Source organism: Chionomys nivalis, chromosome 21, assembly GCF_950005125.1.
Source record: "Chionomys nivalis chromosome 21, mChiNiv1.1, whole genome shotgun sequence".
Classification (NCBI taxonomy): domain Eukaryota; kingdom Metazoa; phylum Chordata; class Mammalia; order Rodentia; family Cricetidae; genus Chionomys; species Chionomys nivalis.
Genome location: NC_080106.1, coordinates 9,756,220 through 9,780,590, shown reverse-complemented (window position 1 = coordinate 9,780,590; position 24,371 = coordinate 9,756,220). Strand labels below are relative to the sequence as shown.

The following is a 24,371-nucleotide window of genomic DNA, read 5'->3' as shown; positions in this document are numbered from 1 at the left end:
TATTAATCAGTGTCCCTGATGGGGACCTGTGAGTGCTGCCTACCAAATGACTTAGTGTGGCTCGGGGTGGCCTATGACAGTCTACAAGTGTTCCTGAGCCTCCATTCTTATGTCCCGGGGAATTCAAAATGAAATAGTGACTTTAACACACATTATTGGAGCCAGGTATGGTGGCCCAAGCCTTTTAATCCCAGCCATTGGGATGCAGAGGCACGCAGATTACTGTTAGTTTGAGGCCAGCCTGGACTACAGAGTGAGTTCCAGGACAGACAGAGTTACACAGAGAAACCCTGTCTCAAAAAACAACACACACACACACATACAGACTCGCACAAAACAAAACGATGATTGGTCTGGAGCAGAACACAGAAACAAAGGAACATTTTGTCCTGTTTTGTGCCTCAGCCTCATGCTGAATCTCCGAGGTGACAATATGGAGTCCCCGTCAGGGGTATCCACTAAGACCCTCCTTCTGGGGTCTTAAACACAAGAACGGGCAAGCAGCATTCACCTCCATGCCATTTATGACAGGGATGCTAGCTGCGCATTCACCAGTGGGGGAGACCCAGTGCATAATCTGCACTGCAGGACCAGACATTTCCGTTAGGGCCACGCAACAGGAGAGAGTCAGTCTGCTGTCATGAGAAGAACTCATGTTGGCAAAGAGAGGAAAAGCTACCACAGAGTCCAAGTCATGTGATCGTGTTTGCATAGATGCACAGGGAATCCACAATGGGAAAGACTGTGGGCTGTGTATCTTTTTTTTTTTTTTAAGACAAGGTCTCTAGGTAGCCCTGACTGTCCTAGAACTTGCTACGTAGACCAGGCTGACCTTGAACTCATAGCAATGACCCCGCTTCTTTCTCCCAAAGTGCTAGGATTAAAAGGCGGTCGCCTCCACACCTGGTGGGCCATATCGCCTTAAATGCCCACAGCTGATCCTTTTGGTGGCTGTGTTTTTCCCCTTTATTGCTCTCTTCTATTTTCTGAGCTCTCCATGGGGAGGCACACCTATCACTATGAGCACTGGTGGCAGGAACAGGGTAGGAGACTGATTGCCAGGCATCAGAGCCCTGCTTCTGGAAGGCGGGCAATCTCAGGTAAGGGGTTTCCTTCTCCAGGTCTTACCTCTGCATCTGTAAGTAGGAGGGAAGGATGTCTTCCCCCCAGGGTCGAGACCAAATGAATCCCTGTGCATGTAGCGTTTAGAGCCATATCTAGGGCACAGTAAGCTGCAAGGGCTTGCTGACATTATCATTGCTTAGAAATCATAGAATCTCAGCATTTAGGAGACTGAGGCAGAAGGACCAAGAGTTCCAGCCATCTCTGGCCACATACAAGGCCCCACCTCAGGTTTATGATGGTTCTCCTGCCCCTGCTTCCCGAGTGCTGAGATTACAAACACAATCCACCATGGTCGGCTGGCATTCGCTACTTTTATAACTGAGGCAGAAAGTTTTTGAAAGGCAGAAAATGGAAGTTATTTCACTCCATGCTCCTAGGGAGATATGAAGAGGCCTAGGCTAGATTTACAGACCCAGGTCCATAGCATGAATAATAAAAACCAAGAGACAGATATTAGGGTTCAACCCGGAAGTCAGAAAAGCAAAACAGTCAGTCACTGGCTCTTACCTCTACCTCAGTCTGAAATGGCGATCCTGCCTCAAGGAATCTCAGAATAAAACTGTGTCTGAGGGCTGTCTCCTCCCATTTTATATTCCTCTCTAGGGCTGAGATTAAAGGCATGCACCACTACTGCCCAGTTTCTATGGCAAAGTAGTGTGGCTACTGGGATTAAAGGTGTATGTCACCACTGCCTGGTCTGTAAGGCTGACCAGGGTGGTCATTTTACTCTCTGATCTTCAGGCAAGCTTTATTTATTAAAATACAAATGAAATAATCACTACACAGGTCACCTGTGGATTTCCAGGTTTGTCCAAGGCCTAACTACAGCCCCTCACCTCAGGGCTGTGCATCTTCTTCTTTGTCTTTCCAAACCCAACACCTCGGGTACAAATGTGAAGTTACAGGTTATTAAGATAGCTTTAGTTAGGTTGTCCATGGTAACGAGTTGAAGAAGCGGTATGAGTTCGAAGTCAGTTAGATCTACTTATTTATTTTTTATTTATTTATTTATTTATTTATTTATTTATTTATTTTGGTTTTGCGAGACAGGGTTTCTCTGTAGCTTTGGTGCCTGTCCCAGAACTAGCTCTTTTTTTTTTTTAATATTTATTTATTATTTATACAGTGTTCTGTCTGCATGCCAGAAGAGGGAACCAGATCAAATTACAGATGGTTGTGAACCACCATATGGTTGCTGGGAATTGAACTCAGGACCTCTGGAAGAGCAGCCAGTGTTCTTAACCTCTGAGCCATCTCTCCAGCCCCGGAACTAGCTCTTGTAGACCAGGCTGGCCTCGAACTCCCAGAGATCCGCCTGCCTCTGCCTCCCGAGTGCTGGAATTAAAGGTGTGCGCCCGGCTGATCTACTTTTTTTAAAAAAAAAAATCTCTTTAGTTAAATCTTGATAATAATAGGTGGACATAAATTTATGCTCACACAGGTATGCAAACTAACAATGCTCTCGTTTCAAACCTTTTTTGTCACCCCCTGAAAGTCCCTGATTTTCTTTGTTGGCTGCCCCAGCTCTCCGACCCTTGGCGTCCTCTGCTGTGCTTCCTGGCTTTCCCATTTTCCTGTTTGAACATTTTACTTACGTCTTTTGTTCTCAAGTGGTTTGCCTTTTTAAGACAAAAATCTCACTATGTAGCCCAATCTGTCCTTGGACTCTTCATCTTCCTGCTTCAGCCTCCCAAGGACGACAGCTGTGTGCCACCAAAAGCAGCTGGGAGTGTCCTTTTGTCTCTAGCTTCTTTCGTGTATTGGAACCGCTTCAAGGTTCTTCCAGACTATACCGTGAGTGAAGTTTGATCATTGATAGATGAATTAATGATGATCTCAGTTCAACAAATATTTACTGAGAGGCTGTGTACCTGCCACGGGAACCCAGCAAGGATTATAATGTTCGCTGGAGGGCTTCAAGTGGAAAAGAAATAGAAAGAAAAGGGAGGAGGGGAGAGAAGAAAAAGAAAAGAATTATGTAAAATATGATGAGCCAACTAGGGCAAAGTTGAGGGCTGTGGTGATTGAGGTCCTGGGGAAGGAAGGAAAGAAAGAAAGAAAGAAAGAAAGAAAGAAAGAAAGAAAGAAAGAAAGAAAGAAAGAAAGAAAGAAAGAAAGAAAGAAAGAGAAAAAGAAAGAAAGAGAAAAAGAAAGAGAAAAAGAAAAAAAGAAAACGTAACAGTAATAGATTGGGATAAACAGTAAGGAGAAGCAGAAAGCAGGACACAGGGTGCAGGGATGCTCTCAGGGATACTGCCCCTGAGAGAAGGTAGGGAGGGCACAGTCATCCCGGAACCCTTGACATGCCCTGAGGTCTGTCTCACGGAGCCACCTCGTGTCCCGGAGCCCGGGACGTGGGGGTCAGAAAGTTTCTGCGGAGCATGCCTGGCCTGCCTAGGAGACAGCTGGGGTGCGGCTAAGGGAGATCAATAGTAAGAAACCCTGGGTACCTCTTCCAGACACCTTCCCGCCCCTAAAACTGAGGTCCGCCCTCCTGCCTGTTAGTCTCCAACAGACCCGCCACTCAGACGACGCTCCGCCTTCCACCCTGCAGACCCCGCCTCTCGTCCCGCCTTCAGGCCCCGCTCCTCAGCCGCCATTGACAGTGCAGGCTTGCACTTCCTAGCGGAGGGATGGTTGCGTTTCGGGCGGGCACCGTAGCCCCGCAGCTCGCGCTGCTCTGGTAGCTGCTTGCAAGCGGGCGCGATTAGGGTTCGTGGGTGCACAGGTGCGACCCACGCCTCCCTCAGCGCCTCAGCGCCTCAGCGCCCCAGCGCCTGCCGGGCGGGACCCGGGACGGTGAGTGCAGCCTGGGCTGCGTGCTGGATCCCGGGGACCCCGGGCGGGGGCTCTGCACCTTCACCTCACCTACTTGCACGTAGCCCAGGACGCATCTAGCGACCACAGACACGGTCCCTGAGACTAAGGCGAGCCCTGCACTGGAGCGCGCTCTCTCTCTCTGGATCCCTTGGCCTAGAAAAGAACGCTCTCAGACTGTGATGAACCAAGAGACCTGGCTGGTCTCCCTAAGTAGTAGATGGGCTGAGAAGGTGTCTGTGTTTTCCTCTCTGTGACCTTGAGCGGGCCCCTCAGCCACCTGCCCAGCCAGGGTGTGATTTTCTCACTGTGGGAACAATGGTACTCAGTCTCTGTCGGCCAAGGTGAACCGAGGGAGCCAGGGGTATGCAGTAAGTAGGTGCTTTTTTGATGACTGGTCTACTTCCCTTTTCTCTGGGCCTCCAGCAACCCGGGGACAGTCAGAGTCCCTGCATGGGGACAGCTTCGACACAAAGTTACTAGTTTCCTCCGAAAGATCCACTCCTCTCTTCTTTTCCAGGGAGAGTCGAACAGAATGGAATGTCCCCTGATTTCTTCCTCCGTGGGAACACTGGAGCCCCCTCTCTCTCCCTGTTTATCTCCTAATCGCGCTGACTTCTTAGCACATTGTTCTGCTTTAGCAAAGACTCTTTTTTCAATAGATAACAGAATGATTCTTCTGGTGGACTCAGCAGAACCGGGGGAAATGTCTCCGAACCCCAATCCTGGTCTATGTGTTATGCTCAAGTTGTTTTCGTAAGGAAAATGAGGTGGAGAAAATGAGACTGGCTAAGACAGATTCGTCTTTACCGGCTGTTAATTAGACCAGCGAGCGTCTGCACCTTTCCAGTCTTCCCAAAGGATGGATGGAGGTCCGATTCTCTGTGGGCGCCTTTGGGGCAAGCTGATTTCATGGGGTTGAGAGTAGGGAAGTTGCAGGTGTTGACTTTAGGTTGTTTGCAGTGGTCCTATGTCAGTGTGTCCCCCTTCCTCCCCCTCGTTGTCCCCTACCCCCCAACGTATGGGGCAGGGAGTCCCATAGACTCCAAGCACGAGCAGAATCTTTCTGACCACAGCTAGAGAAGCAAGTTGAGCAGGATTTCTCCGAGTCAAATTAAGCTTAACCCAACAGATTTATTCCTTCCTGGGTGTCCCTGCCAGTGCCCTCCTAGTCTTCAAAGTCCCCCAAAGCCTGGCTCCAAGATGGCTCAGTGGACAAAGGTGTTTGCCACCAAGATTGACAACTTGAGTTCAATCCCTGGGTCCCATATGATGGAAAAAAGAGCTTAACTCTCCCAGGCTTTCACAAAATAAATTAAAGTTAAGGGGAAAATACGTGAGCATGAAACACAGACTAAATGCTGTGAGATGCCACACTTTAGACATACAGGGTCGTGAATTAAGGGTTAGTAAAGGAAGTTGTCTCCTTGCTCTGAGCCGATGCCATAAAATGGGCTCAGAGTTCCAGGAACTCTGATATCCATACAGATATCCAAAGTCCTGAAAAAAGCAACTGGCCTACCTTCCACCCCACAGTTCCCAAATAAAACAACTTTACAAAAACAAACAAACAAAAAAACCCAGCTGATTCCCCCACATACACACACAGACTTTGCACTATGTGCTGTCCTGTGTACCAGGTCATGAGATACCCTTCAAGTTAATAGAGTCTCCTCTTGTGGTTGAGGGCTCTCTGTTTTCGTTCCTTCAATTCTCTTTGCCAACTCAGATCTCACACTAAGCAGTTACAGCAGCCTGACTTTTTACACACAATGTCTCATTCTCTCTCACTCTCCTTCATGGGATGGTTTCTTCATTTGCTGACAGTGGTGTCTGCCTGCTGGGCCCTCAGCTAACAGCCAGCCTGGAGTTAATGGCTCATGCTCAGAAATGCTATTCTCATTGTAGGTCCGGAATCACTCACAATGGAGGCAAGCAAGCAGATGCGAGTGTCTCGGCCATACAAAATCAGCGAATCTTCAAAGGTAACGTGGGCAGTGCCTCTCCACCCGTGGTATCGATTCCTATTGCCTCCGTCTTATGTCTCCTTAACTGTATCCACCTGCGGGTTTGCGAGGAGCTCCTGGGTATAGCTCCCTCCATTTTCCATATCACCATGACGGGTGGGACAAAAGAACCAAGGGACTTCTGCCTTCATGTGGGCCTTACCAACAATGCGAGTCTCATGGAGAGTCCAGCCTCTGACCTTAAAATAGCATCCGTCTTCCTGATGTTAGGACACCAGGGATCACTTCTCTGTTTGTGTCCAACTCCCTGGGACCCCGAGAATGAACAAGTATGGACTCCCTGGGTTCTGCCCATCAGCCCACATCAAGCTAGTTTCATTAGAATCAGACTCAGCGAGTCAGGAAAGAATCCAGGGAGAATGACCATGCCCAGTGGGCAGGGTGCACATTTGTAATCTCAGCACTTGAAGGCTGAGACAAGAAGACAACCAAGAGGGCTGGAGAGATGGCTCAGAGGTTAAGAGCATTGCCTGATCTTCCAAAGGTCCTGAGTTCAATTCCCAGCAACCGCATGGTGGCTCACAACCATTTATAATGGGGTCTGGTGCCCTCTTCTGGCCTGCAGGCATACATTATTGTATACATAATAAATAAGTAAATAAATTAATTTAAAAAAATGAGGCCAGCCCGCCTATATAATGAGTACAGGTGAGTACCAGGTGAGTACAGGCTGGCCGACCAGTCAGAGTTACTTAGCAAAATCCTCTCCCCAAAACCAGCCTGTGTGTTTGTGTGGAGGGGAGGGGTGTCACACACCTTTAACTCCAGGAGACACCTTAAACTCCAGGAGAAACTGGTGGATCTCTGAGTCTACAGGGTGAGTTCTAGGACAGCCAGGGCTACAGAGAGCCCTGTCTTAGAACAAAACAAACAAACAAAAAACAATAAAAACAAACAGGACAAACAGGCTCAGCAGGTAAAGGCATTTGCCAGTTAAGCCTGGCAGTCTAAGTTCAAACCCCGGGATTCACTTGGTGAAAGGAGAGAACCAACTCATACAAGTTATCCTTTGAGATATGTAAACAGTGGCACATATCACTATCCTCCTCCCCCCCCCAAAAAAACCTAAGTAAATAAATGTAATAACAATAACATTTTAAAAAGAAAAGAAAAAGGCCAGGAAGTGGGTCGGTGGCTAGCTAACCTGAGACCACACCTGCAGGATGCAGAGTTGAAGTTCTAACTTCAGTCCATCCGATTTAAGCCGTGGGGTCGGATGTAGGAGCACTCCTCTGATGGGAAAATGTTTACAAAGTATCTATCAAGACCTAGAAGAAGAAAGAAAGAAAGAAAGAAAGAAAGAAAGAAAGAAAGAAAGAAAGAAAGAAGGGAGGAAGCTCTTAGACTTCTGATGATAAAGGAGGAAGACAGAGAGAGCACGCAGGCAGGTTTTTTTTTTTGTTGTTTCTGGTTTTTGTTTGTTTTTGTCTTTGCTTTTTCGAGATAAGGTTTTTCTGTGTAGCCTTGGCTGTCCTAAACTATCATTCTGCAGAGCAGGCTGGCCTGGAACTCACAGAGATCTGCCAAGCAGACAGTTTCTAGGAATTATATTTAGCGAGCTGGCTAGATGTAAAATCACTTGCTGCTCGAGTCTGACAGACAACCTGAGCTCCCCGCCTTGAATGTCTAAACTGGAAGGAGAGCTGGCCTCTCACCTCCACGTTCACACTGTGCTGTGTGCCTGTGTGCTAATAAATATTTTATTCTCTTGTTTCATTTTATTTGAGGCAGTGTCTCTTTATGTAGACCTGGCTGGTCTGGAACATTCTAGGTAGACCAAGACTGGCCTTGACCTCACAGAGGCCCAACTGCCTCTGCCTCTGAGTACTAAGATTATAGGCATGTACCAGCACACCCAGCCAAATTTATAAAACATTGCAGGAGAGAGGACAAGAAGGGAGGAAAAACATGCTCTCAGATGCCCCTGTGATGCTCCGGGTTTACTTTCGTGGCTCTTATTCCATCTTATAACAATTGTCATTACCTCTGGGCTGACTGTGGTTCCCTGCAGGCCATGGACAGCAGGCCTGTGCTTTCTCTCCTGATGCACAGGCTTCTCTTCTCACGCAGGTGTACCACTGGGCTGACCACTCCACCACAGTGCTGCAGCGGCTGAATGAGCAGCGGCTGCATGGCCTCTTCTGTGACGTGGTCCTCGTGGTGGAAGAGCAGCAAGTGCCCGCCCACCGCAACCTTCTGGCTGTCTGTAGCGACTACTTCAACTCCATGTTCACTCTGGGCATGCGTGAGGCTTTCCAGAAGGAGGTGGAACTGGTCGGCGCCTCCTACGTGGGGCTCAAGGCCGTGGTGGACTTCCTGTACAGCAGTGAGCTGGAGCTGGACGGCAACAACATTGACTACATCCTGGAAACAGCGCACCTGCTGCAGATCTGGACGGTGGTGGACTTCTGCTGTGAGTACCTGGAGCAGGAGGTGAGTGAGGACAATTATCTCTACCTCCAGGAGCTGGCTTCCATATACAGCCTCAAGCGGCTGGATGCCTTCATCGACAGCTTTGTCCTGAGCCACTTCAGCACCCTGTCCTTCACGCCTGACTTCCTGCAGAACGTCTCTGTGCAGAAGCTGTGTGTCTACCTGAGCAGTGGCCAGGTACAGCACACCTGGGAGTATGACCTGCTGCAGGCAGCTCTGCAGTGGCTCACCCAGCAGCCGGAGCGCGAGGCGCACACCTGCCGGGTGCTCGAAAACATCCGCTTCCCCCTCTTCCCTGAGGACATCCTGCTCCAGCGTGTGAAGCTGGCCATGGGCTCGCTGTTGCCCAGTGTGGCTGACGGCGAGGGCTTCGTGGAGGAGGCCCTGAACTACCACAGCAACCTGGTGGCGCAGCCTGTCCTGCAGACAAAGCGAACAGAGCTGCGTTCTGAGGAGTGCTTGCTCTTCGTGGGTGGCGAGGTCTCTGAGCGGTGTCTGGAGCTGAGCGATGACACCTGCTTCCTAGACACCAAGAACGAACAGTGGGTGAAGGAGACATCCCTGCCGGCCCGCCGGAGCCACCACTGCGTTGCCGTGCTGGGGGGCTTCATCTTCATTGCTGGTGGCAGCTTCTCGAGAGACAACGGAGGGGATGCAGCCTCCAACCTTCTTTATAGGTATGACCCCCGCCGTAAACAGTGGATCAAGGTGAGATTAAAGCAAATTAATTCGTTACTCTTGAGGCCTCCCTCTTTGCAGCTCCCTAACCTCACCATGGCTTCCTGTTTGCCCTGCTTCTGAGAGAACTGGGATGATACAGTGATGGTCTGCATCCTTGCTGCCTTCCTCATGCCTACACCAGGGTAGGGGTCAGGGGATGCCACGCAGTCACCTTCTGAAGGGCTGGCTACTGCCCAAAGCAGTATTCTTCTCTGGGACTTTCTACCCTGATGGGGCTATTCTATGTCGGTCCTGTTTCCAGCACAGTGGCCACTGGCCCTCTGTGCCCATTGAGGGCTTGAAATGTGGCCAGTGCACATTTTCAGTCTTATTGAATTGCAACTAACAGCTATTAAGTATCAATGGCTGCTCCAGGCTCCATGATGGGCCTCAGCCAAGCAAAGGCCCCCGTGCCTCAGAGCCTCTGCTCGGCTTCTGTAGGAGAAGGCCACTTGTTCTTCCCAGCTGCCTGGTGGCTAGCTTAGACCCAAAATAATCACACAGAAACTGTATTAATTAAATCACTGCTTGGCCCATTAGCTCTAGCTTCTTATTGGCTAACTCTTATATATGAATTTAACCCATTTCTATTAATCTGTGTGTCACCACGAGGTCATGGCCTACCAGCAAAGTTTCAGCACATCTGTCTCCAGCGGCTCCATGGCCTCTCCCTCACTCCGCCCTTCTTTCTCCCAGCAGATAGCTCTGTCTTCCCCGCCTACCTAAGCTCTGCCCTGCTGTAGGTCCAAAGCAGTTTTTTATTCATTAATGGTATTCAAGCTTACAGAAGGAAATCCCGCATCAGGCTTCTCTTGTGGAGATATTTGAGGAGTAATGTTCAGGAAGCCACAAAGCTCTGTGCAACTTAGGGTCATTGTGGAGCCCAGACATCAGCCCCATTAGCACACCCTTGCTGAGTGTCTTAGTTACCGTTCTGTTGCCAGGAAGGGACACTGTGACCAAGGCAACTCTTTAAAAAGGGGGGTGGGTCCGGGCAGTGGTGGCGCACACCTTTAATCCCAGCACTTGGGAGGCAGAGGCAGGCGGATCTCTGTGAGTTCGAGACCAGCCTGGTCTACAAGAGCTAGTTCCAGGACAGGCTCCAAAACCACAGAGAAACCCTGTCTCGAAAAACAATAAATAAATAAATAAATAAATAAATAAATAAATATAAAAATAAAAATAAAAAGGGGGTGGGGTGCTGGAGAAATGGCTTGGTTGGTTAAGAGTACTTGTTTCTCTTGCAAAGAACCAGAGTTCAGTTCCCAGCACTCATGTGGTTGCTCACAAACATCTGTGACTCCAGTTTCAGGGGATCTGAGGTCTTCTAACCTCCATGAGCAAACAGGATACACATACATACATGTAGGCAAAACACCCATACAAGCCGGGCGGTCGTGGCGCACGCCTTTAATCCCAGCACTCGGGAGGCAGAGGCAGGCGGATCTCTGGGAGTTCGAGGCCAGTCTGGTCTACAATAGCTAGTTCCAGGATAGGCACCAAAGCTACAGAGAAACCCTGTCTCGAAAAACCCCAAAAAAATAAATAAATAAAAATAAAAAAATAAAGAAAGCATTTAATTGGGAGCTTGCTTCCAGCTTCAAAGAATTAGTTCGTTATCATCATGGCCAAAAGCAGATAGGCCTGGTACTAGAGCACTAGCTGAGAGCTTTACATGTTGATCCACAGGCAGCGGATAGAGAGACTGGGCTTGGCATGGGCTTTTAAAACCCCAAAGCAGAGGCAGGCGGATCTCCGTGAGTTCGAGACCAGCCTGGTCTACAAGAGCTAGTTCCAGGACAGGCTCCAAAACCACAGAGAAACCCTGTCTCAAAAAACCAAAAAAATAAAAAATAAAAAAATAAAATAAAACCCCAAAGCTCACGCCCAGTGAAACACTTCTTCTACAAGGCCACACCTCCTCATCTTTCCCTAACAGTTTACTGACTGGGGATTTTGCATGCGAGTTTATCAGCCTACGGGGCTGTTCTCGTTCAAACCACCATACTGAGCTACTGAACGCCCAGGAGTTTCAAGATGCCACCTTGTCTTTCCCAAGTTTCACCTTCTACCTCTCTATGCTTGTGGCCTTGTGGGGCTAAGAGGGTGGTACCTGAGTTGATGGGCATGTGTATGGATGAAGTGTCCCCTTCTGCAGTCACCTCCCTAGACTGCAACCAACTGAAATGTCTTTATGCTCACACCTCCGTGTGACCAATTGCCTCAGGGTTTGCTGAATTTAACATCTCCCAGGCATGGGAGCTCACTCCTGTAATCCCAGGATTTAGGAGGCTGAAGCAGGAGAATTGCTGCAAGTCTGAAGCCAGTTTGGGCTATGTAGTGATTCCAGGTGAACTTGGGCAATAGTTTGGGACATTGTTGCAAAAACAACCAAAATAGATTCCAGATGGCTTTTCAGTTCTAATATCAAAACTCTAGCCTGACCAGGTGGTGGGGAGCATGCCTTTAATCACAGCACTCAGGAGGTGGAGGCAGGAGGATCTCTGTGTGTGAGTCTGAGTCCTTCCTGGTCTACAGATTGGGTTCCAGGACAGCCAAAGCTACACAGAGAAACTCTGTCTTGAAAAACCAAAAAAAATTAAAAGAGTAAAAATTTAAAAAGCCTCTAGCCCGGGCTGGAGAGATGCCTCAAAGGTTAAGAGCATTGCCTGTTCTTCCAAAGGTCCTGAGTTCAATTCCCAGCAACCACATGGCGGCTCACAACCATCTGTAATGAGGTTTGATGCCCTCTTCTGGCCTGCAGGCATACACACAGACAGAATACTGTATACATAATAAAAAAAATAAATATTTAAAAAAAAAAAAAGCCTCTAGCCTGGGCCGGCAAGGTGACTTAGGACTCTGACCTCTACATACGTGGCATAGCATGCATGCCACACATACACCCAGATATACACAATTGTAGCACAAGTTCTATCTGATATAAATAATAAAACTCAGAGTCAGATATTAGGGGTGAAAGCTGAAATATCAGAGAAGCCGTACAGCCAGCCCCTTTTTACCTCTATCAATGCTCAGACCGAAGGGGCGATCCTGTCCTCAGACTTCTTCCTCTGACTGCATCTGTCTCCACCAAACCTCAGAATGCCCTGAGTGCCTGTCTCCTCCTGACGTATATTCTTCTCTCCACCCAGCCATATCACTCCTGTCTCCATCTCCCTAGTGCTGGGACTAAAGGTGTGTGATCCCAAGCGCTGGGATCACCTTTGTGTGAGCTTTATTTATTTATTTATTTATTTATTTATTTATTTATTTTTGATTGTTTGGAGACAGGGTTTCTTTGTGTAACAGCCTTGGCTATCCTGGAACTCACTTTGTAGACCAGGCTGGCCTTGAACTCACAGAGATCCTCTGCCTCCTGAGTGCTGGGATTAAAGGCACTGCCTGGCTTCATTATAAAACTTCATTAGAGTTACCACTAATACCCACACAACAGAGTCTATACTAGGCTGTTTTGAGATTTCCTCTACCAACTGAATTAATCCATAACTCTTACTTTAGCCTCAGGCAAACTCTTCAGACAAGGGTAAAAAGCAGTCACTTTCTTCTCCCAGAATATCACAAAAATTGTCTCTAAGCAACATACTAAAATTCTCTTCCTCTGAAACCTCTTTTAAATCTTTTTTAAAAATATTTATTTATTATTTTATACAATATTCTGTCTGTCCGTGTGTCTGCAGGCCACAAGAGGGCACCAGACCTCACTACAGATGGTTGTGAGCTACCATGTGGTTTCCGGGAATTGAACTCAGGACCTCTGGAAGAGCAGGCAATGCTTTTAACCACTGAGCCATCTCTCCAGCCTCTTCTGAAACCTCTTGAATGAGTACCCCATAGTTCTTCAAATCACACACAGTACCACTGTCTTCCATGCTCCTACTAGTATGGCCCATTAAACAGCAGTTAAAACATTCGACTGCTTTTTAAATCCACAGTCCCAAGTCCTTATTACTCCAAACTAAAATATAGTCAAGCCTATAATGGCAATACCGTAGTCCTTGGTACCAACTTCTGTCTTATTTAGGGTTTCTATTGCTGTGAAGAGACACCATGACCATGGCAATTCTTAAAAAGAAAACATTTAATTGGGGTGGATTGAATATAGTTTCAGAGGTTCAGTTCATTATCTCATGACAGGGAGCCTGGTGGCGCAGAGGCAGATGTGGTGCTGGGGTAGTAGCTGAGAGTCCTACATCTTGCAGGCAACAAGAAAGAGACTGTGATACTGAGAAAAAGACCTCAAAGACCACTTCCAACAGAGGCACACTTCTTCCAACAAGGCCACACCTGCTCCAACAAAGCCACACCTCCCAGTAGTGCCACTCCCTTTGGGGACCCTTTTCTTTCAAACCACCATAGTCACTTTCTGTTCTTTTAACATGAATGGTGACAATGGATCAGTATTGATTAAAAAATAATCTCAACCAAATTGTGCTTCAGTGGTAAGGCATTGCTCAGTCTGCTGAAATCCCTGATGGGAAAAATGGAAAACTGGTTTTTGTTTAAAATTTTAAGTCTTTTTTTTTTTTTTTTTTTTTTTGGTTTTTCGAGATAGGGTTTCTCTGTGGCTTTGGAGCCTGTCCTGGAACTAGCTCTTGTAGACCAGGCTGGTCTCGAACTCACAGAGATCCGCCTACCTCTGCCTCCCAAGTGTAAAATTTTAAGTCTTATATAGATTTATTTATTTTATTTTGTATGCATTAGTGTTATGCTTGCATGTATGTCTGAGCACCATATGCATGCCTGGTGTCTGGGGAGATCAGAAGAACATAGGAGACTGAATTGTTTTTAATTTTAGAAAGTCATTAATTTCTTTCATAATGCCATGTGGCCAGACCAATTTCAGGAGGTGTGCCCCATGCACCTCTCGAAGATTTGAGGTCTGATGGAAGCATCAGGGTTCTCAGAATCCCTACCAGTATCACCCATTTTCTTCAAGTCCAGGCCCTTCTCCCCAGCTCATCTGGCCACTGTCTGGTCAGCCTGGGCCATTGACTCTGTGGACTCAGTTGAGGAACATGCTGCCAGGGCTTGGAAAAGGAAGCTTCAGGTGTCTCGCCCTCACCACAGGTGGCCTCCATGAACCAGCGCCGTGTGGATTTCTACCTGGCCTCCATTGAAGACATGCTAGTGGCTGTTGGTGGCCGGAACGAGAACGGAGCATTGTCTTCTGTAGAGACCTACAGCCCCAAGACCAACTCCTGGACTTATGTGGCTGGCTTACCAAGGTGATGAGGGCTTGAGACCACTGCTGGAAGGTGATATTGGCACAGGAGAAAGTTTAGTCTTGCCTTCTGTTTTCATAATGTCCTGGCTTCTGCAAATCATCCCAGCACCCAGGAAACTGAGGCAGGGGATTGAATTTGAGGCCATGCTAGGCTACATACTAAGACTTTGTCTCAAATAAATAAATATGGATTCCAGGAACTAGGGGGCAATTCCTGGATGCTACTGGTGAGCAAGTGACACTCTGTATCACTATGACTAGGCCCTGGGCATCCATAGCAAACTGGTGAGTAGAGAGGTAGCCAGAGAGTGGCAGTGAGCAGGTGGGCAGTGTTGTAAGTGATTGCCTATTGATGGATTCTCTGAGTGAACACCGTTTATAGGGCGAAATTAAGCTGGTGGTCATGCTAAGAGTAGGTGCCACCACCACCACTGTCTTGGGACAATGGTGTGAAGCTGTGATTATTTCTAAGGAGACACCCTATGCTCCTAGTTGGTGTGAACACAATCCATGATGTCATCATTGGCAATGTGTGCACAGCCCACATTGATGACTTTCCCATCCAGCCTTCCTCAGTCATTGCCCTGTTGGCATAGCAAGCCTGCACAAGCCCCACGTGAACCAGGAGCTAGGCCGGACCCATCTCTTCTGCCTGCCCTGGGCTCTCCCTGTGAACGCCGTCCCTAGCCCTTTCCAGCCCTGATTGCCGACCAAACCACGACATGAGGTTTCATATCTTTGGTCCTGGGCTTTTTTTTTGGGGGGGGGGAGGTTGTGGGGTTTTCTCTTTTTACATTCACATTGTGTATGTATGTGTGTGTGTGTGCACAAACAGGTCCTACAGCACACACAGGGTAGTCAGAAGACAACTTACGGGAGTTGACCTCTTCCATCATGTAGGTTCTAGGGATCAAACTAAGGGTGTCAGGCTTGGCAGCAAGTACCTATATCCACCTTTTTGCCAGTCCTCTCTGACATTATTTTGAACCCATATTTATAGGTCTCACTTGTTGCCCTGGCTGGCCCAGAACTCACAGAGACCTCCCTGCCAAGTGCTAAGACTAAAGGCGTGCATCACAGGCCCAGTTTTTTGTCTCCCCCCCCCCACTTTGATAGCGTTTAGAGGAGTCAGGTTTACAGAAAACTGCACAGAAAGTGGAGTGCTCCCATGCATCCTCCCTGCGGCAGGGGACTCTTGTTCACCTGCCTTCTGTACCCCTTGTCCACTGACAGCTAAGATCCGCGAGCTATCTGTGGTTTACCGGCTCTGTGTTTTCCCCTCCGGCCTTCATGACCTCCTGAGAAGCAGGCTGTAAAGAGCCCAAGTCCCCTATTCCCAAAGATGGGAGCTGGCTCTGCCCTGAGCGCCTCTGTCCTCTGTCCTCTCTGCAGGTTCACCTATGGTCACGCAGGCACTATCTACAAAGACTTCGTGTACATCTCAGGGGGCCACGACTACCAGATTGGCCCGTACCGCAAGAACCTGCTGTGCTATGACCACCGGACGGACGTGTGGGAGGAGAGGCGGCCCATGACGACAGCCCGAGGCTGGCACAGCATGTGCAGCCTGGGTGACAGCATCTATTCCATTGGGGGCAGCGACGACCACGTGGAATCCATGGAGCGCTTCGACGTGCTGGGCGTGGAGGCCTACAGCCCTCAGTGCAACCAGTGGACCCGTGTGGCACCGCTGCTGCAGGCCAACAGCGAATCGGGCGTGGCCGTGTGGCAGGGCCGTATCTACATCCTGGGCGGCTACAGCTGGGAGAACACGGCCTTCTCCAGGGCTGTGCAGGTGTATGACCGTGAAGCCGACAGGTGGAGCAGGGGTCCAGACCTCCCCAATGCCATTGCAGGCGTGTCGGCCTGTGTGTGTGCCCTCAACCCGAGGCTGGAGGAAAAGAAGAAGAGGAGCAAGGACAAGTGCCAGGACCGAGGTCAGTGACACCGAGTCTGGCAGAGCGGCCACATTCACGGCTGTCACACCCTAGGAGCTTTTTTGTACTTTTTTCATTCCTGGTATTTCTATGCTATCACAGTAAATAATAATTAAATATTCTTCACAGCTTTACATATTATCTTGTTTGAATACTTGCACTTGGGTCGTCATGTCTGCATGGGCCTTCTTCCCGGGTCACACACCCCTGAAGGTCCCTGTGACTGTTCCTATCCACACTTACTGGCTCACAGGTTATATGAAAAAATTGGTAGTGAAAATCAGTGTCCCCAAGTTTTGGGCTTCCCCAAACCTAGCTGCAGCTTTCGTACAGACACCCAAGCTGTGCTGAGGTACTAGAGGCCTGTCCAGAGACTTGAGTTCTGAGCGTCAGCTGCATTCTGCATTCAGTTACCTCAGGCAAGGGCACACATGTTCGTTGTGCATTTAAAGACACGGGGATCCCAAGCTCCCTGGACAGGCAGGCGAGACCCAGGGACTCTTGATTTTCTTGCTGAAGGTTCCATAGCAGCCGATTCTTTTCCTGAATAGTGTCATCTTCCCTGGCTGGAAATCTCTGTAAATTCTCTGTCGTTGAGAAGGAAGGGTAGGGAAAGGCGGCGCAAACATATTTATGTGCGGTATTCCGTAGCGTGAGCTGCCTACCTAATGTCACTGTCGTAGCGAGCTCCCCAAATCTGCCTTCATTTTTTAAAAAATATTTATTTATTTATTTATTAATTATGTATACAATATTCTGTCTGCGTGTATGCCTGCAGGCCAGAAGAGGGCATCAGACCTCATTACAGATGGTTGTGAGCCCACCATGTGGTTGCCGGGAATTGAACTCAGGACCTTTGGAAGAGCAGGCAATGCTCTTAACCGCTGAGCCATCTCTCCAGCCCCCTGCCTTCATTTTCTCAGAAACAAAAACCCAGCCCTGTAGTGCTTCCAGTGACTTCTCTGGGCTGGTGCAGTCATCGGGAGCATTGCACAAATGAGTACACCGGTCCCCAAGAAGCCTAACTAGGGGCTGGAGAGATGACTCAGTGGTTAAGAGCATTGACTGCTCTTCCAGAGGTCCTCAGTTCAATTCCTAGCAACCATATGGTGCCTCACAACCACCAGTAATAAGATCTGGTGCCAACTTCTGTCTGCAGGGACACATGCAGGCAGACCATTGTATACATAATAAATAAATCTTTAAAAGAAGAAGAAGAAGGAGGAGGAGGAGGAAGAAGGAGGAAGGAGGAGGAGGAGGAGGAGGAGGCTTAACTGGACCTCTGCAGCCTTTAACACAGCAATGCCGTTCTTGTACTTTATAGTCTCTGACCTCTGAACTTTCAGGTAGATGGTGTGTGTATGAGTGCATGTGCTTGTGCATATGTGTGCATGTTTGTGTGTTTAATGTGAATAGAATTGGTGGTTTCTGTAGAGAGCTGCGTGGAGTCACACCTGATGGCAATGTGTAGAGAGCCGTGTGGAGTCACACCTGATGGCTATGTGTAGAGAGCTGCGTGGAGTCGCACCTGATGGTACTGGCTTCTGCCCTCGGTGATCCCGAAAGCGAGTGCTCTCTGTGATAATCAACTCCTAATATCAACTAGGCCTGACTTATGCTATTATCATGCAATGATCGTCAGCTGCTTGCATATGCGTGGACCTATGGGCAATGCCCACCTGGCAATTTGGGGTTGGCGGCCCAGGCCTACTTAAGGGCTGGGAGAGGTTTGCCCAGAGAGAGAGAGAGGGAGAAAGATTGCTGTGAATAAAGTCCTGAAATAAACTGCTTAGCAAGAAGAGCTCCGGTGTTGCGTCCTTCTTGCTGGCCGAGGGGGACCGCGACAGGTTTCTAAGGGGAGCTGAATGCCTTAATAAGCTGTGTCTCAGTTAACAACATGGAATGAATGAGGCTGGGACCAGCGCTCAGTTGGTAAGGTGCTTGCCTAGCAGGAAGCCTCGTCCGTGGCTTCCATTCCGAGCACCACACATACTGAGCATGATGGCCCAAACCTGTAATCTCAGCACTTGGGAGGTGGGCGCAGAAGGCTCAGAAGTTCAAGGTCATCCTGGGCTACACAGCAAGTTTGAGCCTTGGCTACAGGAGACCCTGTCTCAAATGAATGAATGAAATAGTAATAAACTAATAAGTAAAAATAAAAGCATTGGATGGACAGAAAAATATGAACCTGTGTTGACTCAAGAAGAAAGGTCATTAGGTTTAATACTGAGTAGCCACGAGGGCTGGAGAGATGGCTCTGGTTAAGAGCACTGCCTGCCCTTCCAAAGGTCCTGAGTTCAGTTCCCGGTAACCACATGGTGGCTCAAAACCATCTGTAATGAGGTCTGGTCCTCTTCTGGCCTACCAGGCATACATGCAGACAGAATACATGTATACAAGTAAATAAATAGATTAAAAAAAAACTGAGTAGCCACCAACAGCTACCCCAAGTCAAAATTAGTTAAGGTTTCTGGTGATGGATGCCTTTGGTGCCTTCTGGCGCCTAATGTCACAGAAATCTGTAACTGGATATGTTTTTTTTTATTTAACTTTATTTTATGCACATTGGTGTAATGATGTCAGATTCTCTGGAACTGGAGTTACAGACAGCTGCGAGCTGCCATGTGGGTGCTGGGAATTAAACCCAGGTCCTCTAGAAGAGAAGTCAGTGCTCTCAACCACTGAGCCATTTCGCCAGCCCTGGATATGGTTTTTTTTTTTTTTTTTTTCTTTTGGATTTTCGAGACAGGGTTTCTCTGTAGCTTTTTGGTTCCTATCCTGGAACTAGCTCTTGTAGACCAGGCTGGCCTCGAACTCACAGAGATCCGCCTGCCTCTACCACTCCAGTGCTGGTGGGATTAAAGGCGTGCACCACCACCGCCTGGCTGGATATGTTTTTTTTTAATTTGCAACATTTGTGTCTAAATTTTATGGCCTTCCAAGTTTTCCTGCCTTGCCTCCTTAGTTACCTTTCTGCTTGTTGCATTTGTTTTGAATTCCATACGGAGCTCTCAGTTCCCTAAATACATTAAAACAGCTTGCCTGCCAGCGCTGCTTTGTGGTTATTATAGGGTTGTGTTTCTGTCTTCTCTGCTCTGTGAAGATGAGCCCCGTGCATGTGGAGCGTGAGAATTTGGAAATGAACCAGGCTTCCTTTGACCATTGTGGGAGTCCGAGGCATTTCACAGCCACTTCACTTGTGCTTCTAATGACTGTGCTTACCCTGGAGTACGATTCAGGTCCTTGATTGTCACATTGAATCCCCGTGACCTGAAGTGTGTGTCAAGTGGGTAATTTGGTTAGCAAAGAAAAAAGCTAGAAATGGAGAGAGGTCTAGGCCAGGGCATGCAGTGGGTTCCCTTGGTCAGAAAGACTGTGGTTGAGGGTAGAGCTCAGAGGTACAACCTTTCCCTAGCATACAGGAAACTCTAGGTTCCATCCATCACACTACAAAATAAAAATAAAACAGCACTCCAGAGCCTACGGCAGGAGGGTTGCCATGAGTTCCAGACCACCCTGGATTGCAGAGTGAGATCCTGTCTCAGTCAAAAAGGAAAAGACCAGGGCTGCTGGAGGGATGGCTCAGTGGTTAAGAACATTGCCTGCTCTTCCAAAGGTCCTGAGTTCAATTCCCGGCAACCACATGGTGGCTCACAACCATCTGTAAATGAGGTCTGGTGTCCTCCTCTGTTTTTTTTTTTTGTTTTGTTTTTTGGTTTTTCAAGACAAGGTTTCTCTGTGGTTTTGGAGCCTGTCCTGGAACTAGCTCTTGTAGACCAGGCTGGTCTCGAACTCACAGAGATCCGCCTGCCTCTGCCTCCCGAGTGCTGGGATTAAAGGCGTGCGCCACCACCGCCCGGCTTGGTGCCCTCCTCTGGCCTGCAAACATACACACAGACAGAATATTGTATGCATAATAAATAAATAAATATTTTAAAAAAAAAAAGGAAAAGACCAGAAACTGTCAGTGAAGATAGAGGCTCCTCTCTTCTGGGGACCTGTGGGGCTGAGGCTGACTCCCTGCCTGCAAGTTTTAAGGAGGCCACATGTGGACAAGCCAGTCACCGATGGGTGCCTTCAGTTAATTCAAATCCAGAGAGCACAGGGAGGCACCTGCACATCGCATACCTGGAAGCCTCAAGCCTATCACCAATTCCTCCCCTTAGTATTCCCAGGCCATCGGTTCAAAGCCACAGTGTAGCTACAGTGGCACCTGACAGCCGGCGAGTGGTCAGTTGTCTGGGTCTGAGAGCTTCTGGGATGAAGAGACGGGAAGAAGGAGGCTTTGCGTTTTATGGAGTGACAAGCCAATTACAGCCAAGCAGGGTGAGCATCATTTGTGACACGGAAAGATGTAGATATCAGGTCAGCGAAGCTGCTCTCACCTGAGGCTCACACAATCATGGAGCCACCCATAATTCCATGGGGTGGGGGATCCCAAAAGCTAGTTAGTGAAGGGTGGGGGTCTTTTCAGCCTCCATGGCCAGCAGAGTATCGATACGTGGGAGGCAATGAGGCAATTCAGTGGCCAGAGTTGGTTCAAACTTCAGGAGTCCGACCCTAAGTCGTTGGTTTTAGGCATGTTTGAGCACAGCACAGTTTGGCAAAGATTTTGCCAATGATAATTAACTCAACCCCGGTGCACAATAAAGTACACATAAATCTCCTCGAGGAACAAAGTCGGCTAAATAGAGATCAGACGTGACTATATAGAAATTCTTTGTCAAGTACATGTGGCATCTTCCATAAAGATAGGTTCTATAGGTGACTAAGAAAAACATGCTTATGATAAGGATCCGGGGGAGGGTCCAACGTGGTCTCTGACCACACAGATAGTGAAAAGGTCACCAGGCTATTAAACATGTCCACCCCTCCCAGTCTTCTGGGCAGATAACAGGAACAACCACGTGTATTTAACATTCCAGGCTTCCCTAGTGCTTGCCTGTGAGGACAAGGACCTCTGTGCCTCCTTCAGGTTAGGAAAACTCAGCAGCTTGGGTTTCCCCCTACACACTTTCCCTCATCCTTCCTCTTGTCTTTGGTACCTGGTCTCTTTATCTCTCCAAATGGTGACCTCGTGTGCACATCTTACACGGAAACCAGAGCTTACCAGATTGAAGGTCCCCAGTGCAACGAGCAGAGGTTTCATGACTTCTGGTCCCGGTCTGAGAATGCTTTGTCACTGATGTGTGTCACCCCTGGGGGCCATTACAATTCCTCCTGCTGAAAGGGATGTCAGCGACAGGGTGGACCTGTCCCCAAGTCCTGCAGAAGGTATGTCCTGAGGTCAGAGACTGCCACACACACCCCTTGGCACTTCAGCAGGGACTGTCCCAGATGCTTGACACAGCTCTGCTTTGGCTGTTCATGCAGGAACCTGCACCCGGGCCCTGAGAGGCTCTGTGGCAGAAGTGATATGTGGGTTGGTGACAGAACTCGGGGGTAGATCCCTTGCCTAGTGTGCACATGGCTCTGGATTCCAACCCCTACACCACTGGGTGGGGGAAAGGAATGCCATTTGCCATCCCTTAGGGGGTAGGTGCAGGAGTAATAGCAGCATAATGAGTTCAAGGCCAGCCTTACCTACATAAGACCCTACCCCCATAAAAAGCTGTCATCTCAGCCTAAAAGTTCAAATGAGGAGGCCCTAGGGCTCATGTTAAGACTCTGAAAGCATGATAGTGCACTTTAGTCCCAGCGCTCTCTTCTGGGGACAGGCAGGCAGATCTCTGTGAGGTCAAGGCCAGCCTGGTCTACGCAGTAAGTTCCAGGACAGCCAGAGCTTCATAGAGAGGCCCTGTCTCAAAACAGCAAAAAATGAAGCCCTCAGAGGAGAAAGCAGTGAGAGAGGGGGAGCATGGAAGACCATGTGGAGTAGATCAGGCCTGTGCCCAACCGAGTCTCCACTGGAAAGAACTGGATGCTGGTGGGTATACAAAGGGGCTCGGGTCAGTCAGGTGGCTCACACCTGTGATCTCAGCACTTAGAATGCTGAGGCAGGAGGATGGCACATTCCAGGCCAACCCAGGCTGTGAGCAAATCTGTGGAGACAGGAAGCACCTTGGCGACCTCCTGGAATGGGGATGGGGAGAGGGAAGTGGGAACAGCTGAGGGGCACAGCTGTGCAGCCCCTCAACTGTAGGAGGAATCCTTAGATTGCACGCTTAAGGGTTGGAAAGATAGCTCAGCGGTTAATAGCTCTGGTGGAAGACCCAAGTTGGGTTCCCAGCACCCATATCAGATGAGTCGATTGTTTCTGGCTCCAGCTCTAGGAGATCAGCTGATGTCCTCTTCTGGCCTCTGGGGGCCCTGCATTCATGGCCACACACACGTGCACACACATCCACATAGCTAAAAATAAATAAATCTTTAAAAAATGTTCTGCTCTAGCTGGGCGGTGGTGGCGCACGCCTTTAATCCCAGCACTTGGGAGGCAGAGGCAGGTGGGTCTCTGTGAGTTCGAGACCAGCCTGGTCTACAGAGCTAGTTCCAGAACAGGTTCCAAAACCACAGAGAAACTCTGTCTCGAAAAACCAAAAAAAAAAAAAAAAAAAAAAAAGTTCTGCTCTTAAAGAGTCCATTTGATAGCATATGAATTATATCTCAATAAAACTATTTACAGAATTAAGCTAATTAAAGCAAAGTTGCACATTGTCCTGTTGGCTCCAAAGAGTTACAAATTGCAAGGCAGAACTTTATTTATTTATTACAAGATGGGATTTCTCTGCATAGTCCTGGCTGTCTTGGAACTCTTTCCGTAGACCAAGCTGGTGGCCTTGAACTCATGAGATTCACCTGCCTCTGCCTCCCAAGTGCTAGGATTAAAGGTGTGCACCACCACTGCCTGGCCAGAACTTAATTTTTAAAGATTTATTTCTAACATGGGGTTAAAATGATAAGGTTGGAGACCAAAGAGATGGCTCAGATAAAGATTTTTGCAGCCAAGCCTAGTGACCTAAATTCGATCCCTAGAACCTTCGCGGTGAAACAAGAACTAACTCATGGAAGTTGTCCTCGGAACTCCACAAGCACCTGGAGGCTTGTGCCCCTTCTGTCACAATAAATAAATAAAAATTTAAGCGGAAGCTTGCGTGGTTGCCTCAGGGTACCCTCCAGATGGCGCTGTGGAGCGGCAGTGCTCCGTTCTGGACCAGCTTGTGCGGGGAGGTACTCTCAGGCCCTTCAGGACAGAGCCGTCAGGCACTCCTAGAACAGCTCGTATAGGCGTGTCTCTGCCAGCACAGTTGCCTGAAACCTTTCTGTACCCACAGTCCGTTCTGGCTGCCCAGCCAACAGATGTGTCTGGTTTGTTCTAGTCAAGACCAGGCTATAGGCCTTCTCCCACGTAAGCATAGGCTGCTGGGCTAGCCTTTGTGTCCAGGCTTGAGACTGGAGTGATCTCAGCGGGAGCTCACACCTTCTGCCCACAAGGAGGATGACTCTCTGCTGCCCTTCCTGTTGACGCAGCAGGAAGCCCTGGGGTCTGGCTGGGGCCCTTTGAGCTGACCTCCAGCATCCTGGCAGAGTTCCATAGATGGGCTTACCAGGCTGGCTCTGACAGTGATTCATCCCCCCCAGGGCCTTTGGGTAGGCTGTTCAGTCATCCAAAGGGGCTTAAAATACAGTTCTGACTTCTGAGCCTTTTGTGCACCCTGCTGACATTCAGGAGGCCTCATCCCAGTTTCTGGTCATCACTTCGGCCCGCAACTCAAAGCCTCACTGGCATCTCCTCTTTTAGAGTGGGGACCCATCTCATCTCCCTGATGTGCACCAAGCCCAGGACTCTGAATTACTCTCTGCGGCAGCTGGGCTTAATTCCTAAGACTTGAGGAGAAAGACTACCGACCCTAACCATGGCCAAACTAATTAAGGCGAACGAACAAGTATTTAAAGCAAGCTTGGTGACTCATCTGGCTTTTTGCTCTAGGGGATCATCTGATGTCCTCTTCTGGACACATACACACAGACACCTTCATAGCTGCCTGGAACACACGTGTGTGTGTCTGTGTGTGTCCCCAAGGCTATGCAGTTGTCACCTACCTAGAAAGCTGCCACAGAGAGACT

At 48.7% G+C, this 24,371-nt stretch overlaps 1 protein-coding gene across 3 annotated transcripts; it reads left to right on the top strand.

Annotated features, from left to right (window-relative positions):
* Positions 1 to 3,856: 3,856 nt before the first annotated feature.
* On the top strand, positions 3,857 to 17,092 carry Klhl36 (kelch like family member 36). Of its 3 annotated transcripts, none has more exons than XM_057754160.1 (5): positions 3,857 to 3,924; positions 5,851 to 5,927; positions 8,040 to 9,110; positions 14,214 to 14,371; positions 15,763 to 17,090. In XM_057754160.1, the coding sequence occupies exons 2-5, from the start codon at positions 5,868 to 5,870 to the stop codon at positions 16,313 to 16,315; spliced, it is 1,842 nt and encodes a 613-aa protein (XP_057610143.1). In that variant the 5' UTR covers positions 3,857 to 3,924; positions 5,851 to 5,867; the 3' UTR covers positions 16,316 to 17,090. The 3 variants fall into 3 exon arrangements, with proteins under 3 accessions (XP_057610143.1, XP_057610141.1, XP_057610142.1); XM_057754158.1 differs by lacking the exon at positions 3,857 to 3,924 and adding an exon at positions 4,590 to 4,814; XM_057754159.1 differs by lacking the exons at positions 3,857 to 3,924; positions 14,214 to 14,371 and adding an exon at positions 4,590 to 4,814 and having other exon boundaries at positions 8,040 to 9,079; positions 15,763 to 17,092.
* The last annotated feature ends 7,279 nt before the right edge of the window (positions 17,093 to 24,371 follow it).